An 8,780-nucleotide genomic window follows, 5' to 3' on the forward strand; every position below is an offset into this window, starting at 1 on the left:
AGTTGATTGGACAGGGGTGAGCATTTAACTCAAGGATAGTTATTCTATAGGCTTGTCTTGACATGACTTGATAGAAAAAGAGGAGCTGGACAAATCAGCTGAGAGCATTTGAAGTAGGAAATTAAGTAACAGAAGAAGCCAAAATTGAAGGTTAATGGTATGATCAATGGCTAAAGAGGTCGTGATGGTCCTTGTACAAGCTCAAGTTATGATGGAACAGAGACTATGAGTAAGCAGAAGCCATGAAGTAGAGAAGAGTTATGCAGAAAGAAGTAGGTGAAGAAGCCAAAAGGGAGAGATAGAAAAAGTCCAACAGGTCAAAGTGGCTGAGTCTTATTAATGGCAGTCATTAATGTCTACTTAGTCTCAACCACAGACTCTTGCTGCCAAAATTCCCTAGAGCTGCCTGGAATCCATTTCTACTTCCAGCAATACCTACCTACACTACAGTTCCTGGGTGTTTGTGAAGGCTACTGGTTCAACTTTTCTTGGTTTCTATGGCTTTGTATCCTTCCATTGAACCCATCTTTACAGGAGACAACATGAAGGAGCCTTCATTCATTGAAAATACAGAGTCTTAAGGAACACATTCCAGATTCAGTTGAGCTATGCAGTTTATCCAGGTTACCTTGGCTGTATGGAGTCCCATTCCTAACTGGTTAACTCCATTCTGTGGACTCAGAGCAGAGGAGGTTGTGGTGAGGAGACTGATTTTTTAGTTTTTCTCTGAGAAGTTTTGCTGTGCTTGCTGTTCTCTGCTACCCCTGCTGATATAGAGAAGAAAAAGGGGGTAGCCAAGTGAGGTGCTAACAGGAACAGTGCCCCCTGAGGACCAGCCCACTGACCAGTTTCTACTGGTGCTAGTGTCCTGGAAACAACCCTAGCCAGTTGCCCACTGCCTGTGCTGCCACATTTTGTGGACTGTGAATCTAGTGGCAAAGGCAAAAAAGAGGCTAGAGGGCCAGTCTGCTCATGCTCCCTTTTACCTTCTCCTTTCCATTCTCCTTCAGTCTGGTGTCTGCAACACCGAGGGGCTCAGATATCAGCTTCTCTCCCTGAAACCTTAAGGAACTCCATTTCTCCCGTGACACAGAGAGAAAAGGAGTCTACAGGAGGGGAGTATTTTTTTCGACTCTCTGATAGAGAAAACTGGGACAGCAATGGCCATTAAGATGGGGGAAAGTACAGCTTAGTAATGAAGAACATATGCTTTAGGAACAAGAAGACTGACCTCAGTTCAAATCCTGTTTCTGCTAATTACTGGATGACTTTGGAAATGTTTCTTCATCTTTCTGTGTCTTAGTTTCCCCATCTGTAAAGTAAGGTAAAAATACCTTCTGTGTATTGTTATATTGAAGAAATTTACTTGGTAGTTCAAAAAATATTAGTCCCTGACCCCCTCACTCCATCACTATCTAGGTGCAGTGTGCAGGCATTCTGTCTTGATTTCAAACACTATGTTCTCTCTTGTCATCTTGGTCATGGGACCAAATTTGAGGTTCATAAGAATATAGTGACCATGGATATGGGATTCTGAAGAAAGCAAGGAGAAGAGAAGGAAGATGTGCTCTCTCTGCTTTCATATCCAGAGCATATAGTTTAGTTAGCCTGGGCAGGCACAGGACAGGCAGTGCACAGGGCCCATGTGGAATTATGCCCTGACCTGTCCAGACACCTCGATTCCATCCTGGCCTACTTCCATGTGCCTGTGAAGTGTGGGCAGAAAAGGCTTAACCTGACTGCCAGGTGCATGGCTGTGGCAGAAATCTGAAGCCCTGTGAACTCAAGTGACCTGAGAGGATGCAGAAGCAACCAGCTAAGTCTCCTCTGACCTTGGTGCCTTGGCAGGCCATGCTCTCAAGTTTGGGAATAAATCAACTCACAGTCCTAGTTTCTGCCTAAGAGCAGCATATTGTGTTGTTTCTTGCACACACACACACATGCATGTGCACACACAATCTCTCTCTCATTCACTTCTCTCCCTTTCTTCCCCTTATGTTTTATCCCTCCCTTTTTCTCCTCCTGCTTCTCTCTCTTTTGCTCCTTCCCCTTCCTCATCCAAGAGCCTCTCTTCTCTGCTCATGTTCCAGCCCTGCCATCTGTCCCTGTAAGAGCTGTTTGATCCCTGGGTGGCCCCTGGACTGAAGACAAACCAGCATGCTGCTCCACATTCTGTCACAGGGCTACCAATTAAAAAAAGGGGATAAAGAAGCTATACTGAGCTAAATGCAGACACAATGCCCTAGTAACCATGGAGATACATGCATCTTAAAATCCCTGACCTTACACCCAAGACTCCATGATCTTGGCTCTGCCATTTCCTGATCTCATGATTCAAGAATGAGTCTGGTGTTTCCATGGGGTACGTCTTTCAGCTATAGGAGAGCAGCAGCAGAAGCTTTACAAAATGAATGAGCTTCTTATCTCTGTCCTATGGGGATGTGGTGGAAGCGGAGAACATCTAGGATCGTTGCTAATTCTAAGACCAGGGAAGGGATGGAGCAACCTTGAGGGGTGAGGCTATGAATTACCTCGTTGGACTTCAGTAAATATTCCTGCTTTCACACCAATTGCTCATCCATTGGCCTTGCCAACCTTACACACACATGTGAGCATGCCTATGTGTGCCATGGCAGAATTGGAGAAATTCACAGTTGGTTGCCTTCCCGACAAGAAGTGCAACAAGATCCACATGGCCTTGACTCCCTTGGGTTTAGTGAGTAGTGCCAGCTCTAGGGAATCAATTAGTAAGAATTTACTTATTTTAATCAGTTTTTTTGTTTGTTTTCTTTTGAAAGTAACATGTTGTAAATAATTTTTGGGTTGATGTGAGTAGGAGGGGTGCAGGGAGAGAAACAAGAAAATAGAGGAAAAAAATCTCTTTTGCATCCCCAGGGATCAAACAACCATTGCAGACATTTTCATGTGCTTCCTTACAAAGTTTTTCTTTCCTATTTTTAGACTTAAAAAAATTGTCCTCATTTAATTTTATATCCTTCCTTTTGCTTTCAACATATAACATATTTCTCCATCATTAGAAATTCTTCCTAATTACAAGTACATTTTAATGGCTTTGAGATATTTCTCTAAGGGATATAACATCATTTAATTAACCTTTCCTGTTTTTGAAAACTAGGTTCGTTCCACTGCCGGCTTTTATAACTCCTGCCATGATGACCATCTCAGGGCATATAGATTAACAAGAGTGCCTTGGGATGCTAGTATGTGTCAGCCCTTGGCTGGGTCCTATGGGAAAGATATATGATCCCTGGTGTCAAGGAATTTACAGTCTGGTTTAGGAGCTAAAAACATACTCCTGGGTCAGTCCTGAGCTCTTTCCTTGTATCCTTTCAGATTGGCAAAGGGAAAGTATATATTATACTGCTGAGCTAAAAAAAACCCAAAAAAGCAGAACCAAGAAGGGGGGAGATATATATTTTGATCATTATTAGTACGTAGTACATATCTAGTTTGACCTAGACAGAAAATGAATTGTTAATAATAACAAGTATATGGGGAGATTAAGTTCAAACAGCAGTTGGCCAAATTTGAATTTTACCTTGGCTTTGTAAGTATCTAATAACTAATGACAAACTATACATTTTTTCATTTAATTTGGAGCTCCAATTAGAGTTGATTGTTTACCGTATATCCCAAAGTGTGTAAACATTCATTAAGAATGTATTTATTATATTGCAGCCCGCCTTGGTGTCTGATTATCTGAATTGCAGTTCTGATTTTTATGGGCCTGTTGAGACCTACTTTCCCCTTGTTTTCATTTTTAAAATTAACTTGAATCTTATAGAAAAACATTCTAAAAAAGAGCTATGAAATTCATAAAGCCATAAGAGATTAAAAATGAATGTCATGACGGTGTATTTGTGCATGTACAACTGTGTGCATGTGTGGGTACGTGTGAGTGTGTGCTTGTGCACGTGTGTATGATGGAGTGTTACTGCAGAGCAGGAGTGGAATATACACAGGGAGTCAAATAGGAAACAGCCTATTTGAAAGACACTTTCAAACACCAGGATTGTGGAAGATTAGAATGAAATGTGTGTGCATGAGAGAACCAAGCCCTTCCAAACCTAAGCATTGGAAGTGTTAGTGTCCTAGGGACTTCTCTAGAGTCTTGGCAGAATAATTCAAGTACACCCTCTCTGCTGTGAACAGGGATGCACTTAACACTTGTTCTGTTCTTTCAGATTGATGACCCCAACAGCAGTCTTGAGGAGGTCACTAATGAGGCTGATGCCGTCACTTCTGTGAAGAATCTGGGAAGCAAGCAAGCTTTAAATACAGACTACCTGGATTCTGATTACGAAAGAGGACAACTGTACCCGTTCTCCCTTAGCAGTGATTTCCACCCCACCACATTCGCTCTGACAAATGCAGCTCCAATGACCCCATCCTTCCGGGAACGTTGGTACATGAATCTCAACAGCTTAATGGACCAGGCCCTGACCCCGCAGTGCGGCGATGGGGAAGACCTATATATCATCACAGGCGCCGTGCCCTCAGACCGCAAAGTTAAAGACAAAATGACCGTCCCTGAGTTTGTTTGGCTGGCGGCCTGTTGTGCTGTCCCTGGAGGAGGCTGGGCCATGGGCTTTGTCAAGCACACCCGGGATGGTGATGTCATAGAGGACGTGATGGTGAAAGAACTTGAGAAACTGCTTCCATTTAACCCTCAGCTGTTCCAGAACAACTGTGGTGAAACTGAACAAGACACAGAGAAAATGAAAAAAATCCTGGAAATGGTTAACCAAGTCCAGGATGAAGAGCGAATGGTACAATCTAAAGAGGGCTCAGGGCCCCTCTCCAGCACAAGGAGCAAGAAGTCTGCTCTGTTGCCTCCAGAAGCATTGGAGGAAAGGAGTAGCTTTTTGAGAAAACTCATGGGCTTCATTGCTACCCCATTCATCAAGCTTTTCCAATTAATTTATTACCTTGTAGTAGAAATCCTGAAGAACATTGTGTATTTCCTGTGGTATGTTACCAAGCAAGTGATTAACGGCATAGAAAGTTGCCTTTACCGCCTGGGTTCAGCCACCATCTCATACTTCATGGCCATTGGGGAAGAGTTGGCAAGCATTCCCTGGAAAGTAGTCAAAGTCATAGTCAAAATCATCAGGGCCATTCTCCGGATCCTTTGTTGTCTGCTGAAGGCCATTTGCCGTATTCTGGGCATCCCTGTCCGAGTCCTTTTGGATGTGGCCACTTTCCCTGTGTACACCATGGGTGCAGTTCCAATTGTGTTCAAGGACATTGCAATGGGCCTTGGTGGCACCATCTGTTTGCTCTTTGACACTGCTCTTGGCACCATGGGTGGCCTATTTCAGCTTGTTTTTAGTGTCTGCAAGAGGATTGGCTACAAGGTTAATTTTGCCAATTCTGAGGAATTATAGAACTCAAACCGATAGTGTCCAGTCACAGTGAATTTGATTTTTTTTTAATAGAGAAAGCTGGAGTATTTTGTCTTTACCATGGGTTTTTGTTCACTGTCAGTTATCACACTTTGGCCTTTGGTGGGGGTGTCTGCATGTTTTTGCAAAAGAAGATGGTACAATTCAGACTTGACTCAAGAGAAATGTTCAGGGTAGGATTATGTGTAGGTCATCTGCCATGATACCGGCAAACTTCCAAGGCATTAGAATCTTCAGTTATTCACTCTGATGCAGATGACCACCTGAGATGCTCTGGTGTTTGTTTGTGATAATTAAAATTTACAGAGGAGAGAAGAGTTAGAAAGAGGACAACTTTAAACCAAAGGGTTTCTGAGAAAAGGAGAGAGGAATCTTGTTCCTCCTGTTATTCTCTGAGACTTAAAGCAAAACCTATATAAATGTTCTTGGCTAATTTGTTATCATATCTATTTCTCTCCAACTCAACTGACCTTGGTGAAGTGCAGACACGCTTCTCTGTTGAAATAACTTTCTTAGGATATAGAACGTACTATATCTCTTAGCTTTCCATGGCTCCCAAGGACGTATAGGTTTGTTGGTTTGTTTGTTTCTCCAAAGTTGAATTTTGCTCCATTTTTCAAGTAGGTAATGATAAGCATTTTATGCCAAATGTGGCATAACAAATTTTGAATGAAGGGCAAAGATCATTTGCCCCTTGAACAGTGGAAGACAGTCCTCTCGTGTGTAAAGAAGAGAGCACAAGGTCAGAGCCCTGCTCTAAGTAGGTGCTGTAGGTCCGATGACATCCTTAGCGAAGCTTGGATTAACTTGACATAGATTAAATCTCTGGCTGACAAGATTGAGCTCGAAGACCTATATGTTAAGCTAATATGAAAATTCATATTCTGCAACATACTAGATCAGTCTTTCTTATACATGAAGCAAGTACCCAATACAGTAAAACATTCTGACGCTGTACTTAAATGATTGTTTTGGCATAAATGTATAGAAAAGATCTACAAAAGAAAAACTATTCTAGCAATCTTGGAAAAAAGAAAAAATATTCTTATACATATATATCCAAGTTTATATATGTATAAACTTAATTAAGAATCATTCTCTCTTAGGAAATTATTTTTATAGTGTGTTTGAGGCTAGAAAACATAACACTCCCTTAGTACAAATTTGATTTGAGAGCTCATCTCCGATTTTTTGATCAAGCACTTATCATTTTACGTCTTGCACTGAAAATAAGAGGAGAAAGCAGAGTCTCCTAAACTTTGCCCTGCCTTCCACAGCTGAGATGGAATCATCTGGATTTTTCTGTGTTATAACAAGTTGCTGTGAGGTAGAAAGGGGCCAAGTATAAAATACTGATCTTAGGGGTACAGGCCACCCTTCATCCAAAAGTTAGATGCAAAAAAAGTTAGATGTAAAGATCCCTTTCTGGGATCCAGAAAGGCGATAAGGAGCGAATGATGGGTTAACTATTTGCATCAGGTTGATGGATGAGGAATGTGAGTGTAGTGAGAGTTACATTTTGCATAAAAATAATTCGCTTGCACCCAAAGTAGAAGATTAGGCAGAAAGCTACCATCCTGATCAATTTGTGATGCAAGGTTGGGGAATACGACATCAGACTGGTCCATGATAGGGAGCTATGCACTAGATTTATCTAAAAATCTTAAGCAGTATTTTACCAACACTTCTGTTTGTGAGCATAAACATCTGTAGTTGGGCTTCCCTTCACTTCAGCAGTGTGAAGGTACATGGCAAGGTGAGGGCCTGGTACTGATCGGTCAAGAATCCTGCTGGATGAAAGAAAGAGACGCTTAGAATTGACCAGAGAGGTGGTCTGGCCAAACCCTCATTTGATGAGGAACCTGAGGCACAGGGAGGCAACAGGCTGGCCTGTAGTTTCATTGCTAGCTGACAGCAGATCAGCAGACAAGGTCTTTTGCACATGTCCCATCACCCCTGGCATATCAGATATGTGGTGTGTATGCTACTATTCAGCTGCCTTCCTGGACCAAGGCAGAGTTTTCTCCATCATTCATCAAACAGACTCTAGGCCCTGACTAATCAGTTGGATTTGGCCTATGGGATGAAACAATTAGCCATCCATGCACAACATCGTGCTTACTGCCTCCCAAGGAATCTCTAGTCCCCAAGAGTATGTATTTGCACACTGAAAGGCCCAGAGAGGGCATTCATGGCAGCTTGAACCCCTTGGCACCATGCAAGGAACAGGGCATCCAAACTGCTTCTGGAGAGCTCTTTGGAAATGTCTTCTTTTTTACTTCTAGTTGTTTAGTGTCTTATTTATTTATTCTTGCGTGACCTTCTTTGAAATCTCAAAAGCGATGATAAAGCAAAAAAAATATCCTTAAGGTTAGGTGGCTGAGACCATTTGCTCTGGACCACTGGTGTTAGCTGTGCCTCCTGTTGACTGGCTTTGCTGTGTTGGGCCTGAAGCTCCAGCAGGTGGCTAGACTGCTGGCCTATTCCCAAAAAACTATTTTGAGCTTTGAGGTGGGAGTTTGGGTTGTTGGACCCTATCTCTGGTAAAGGTTTCTCTGTGGCTCTGTATGTTCTCAGGCCCTGGTGGAGGCCAGCCTCCCCAATAACTCTTCGTTATTATGGAGCTGATTTTCTAGTTTGTGGATCAGCCATGCCTTTGGACACTCCTCTTTTCCATTGTGCCTTTTGATTGTTGGCTTCTCCTCTACATCAGCACTTCCCCCTAAATGCAGATTAGGGAGTTGGAAAAAGGAACTAGAGTGAAACACTTATTCATTCAGTCATTCAGTCATCTATCAAACATGGCTTTGAACATCAAGGTTGCAGAGATCAAGAATACATGGATTCCATCTTTGAGTTCAACTGTAGTTGGGACAACAGATGGTACAGATGATACGTGTGACCCATCATGGTAAGTGCTGCAATAAAGGTACTAGCAGCATGCTTCCTAGAGCACAGGAGAAAAAACATAAAACCATGGGAATTAGGGAAGCCTTTACAGAGGGTGTGACAAAGGTCAATTTGACATTTTCAAGCTATGTACAATGCTGTGCACCTTGTAATGCTCAATAAAGTAATTATTGACAACTCATTAGCTGTTTTGTAAAATATTTAAAGAGGGAGAATCCTAATGGTTGAAATAAAGTTTAGGGATCATCTGTGATTTTAGTTTTTTTTCCATTTTCTTCTTGATCCACATTAACTCAAGCTGTTTCTGCTCACATCTGGCTTTTGTTTATTTTTTTAAAATTTTGAATCATACATGAGAAGACAGAAGATTAGATCAGTGAAACAGGACTTAGAACTACTTTTCAATGTTGTTTCTCTGGGAAGCTATTTGGGACATCAAGTATT

At 42.0% G+C, this 8,780-nt stretch overlaps 1 protein-coding gene across 1 annotated transcript in view; it reads left to right on the forward strand.

The window, feature by feature from the left end:
* ENDOD1 (endonuclease domain containing 1) overlaps window positions 1–8,517 on the forward strand; it is a 41,455-nt gene extending 32,938 nt beyond the window's left edge. The window contains exon 2 of the mRNA XM_014741280.3: window positions 4,206–8,517. Within this exon, the coding sequence (XP_014596766.3) occupies window positions 4,206–5,408 (1,203 nt within the window). The 3' untranslated portion in view covers window positions 5,409–8,517. The remainder of the gene's footprint in view (window positions 1–4,205) is intronic.
* Window positions 8,518–8,780: the final 263 nt, after the last annotated feature.

Source organism: Equus caballus, chromosome 7 (genome assembly GCF_041296265.1).
Source record: "Equus caballus isolate H_3958 breed thoroughbred chromosome 7, TB-T2T, whole genome shotgun sequence".
Lineage (NCBI taxonomy): Eukaryota > Metazoa > Chordata > Mammalia > Perissodactyla > Equidae > Equus > Equus caballus.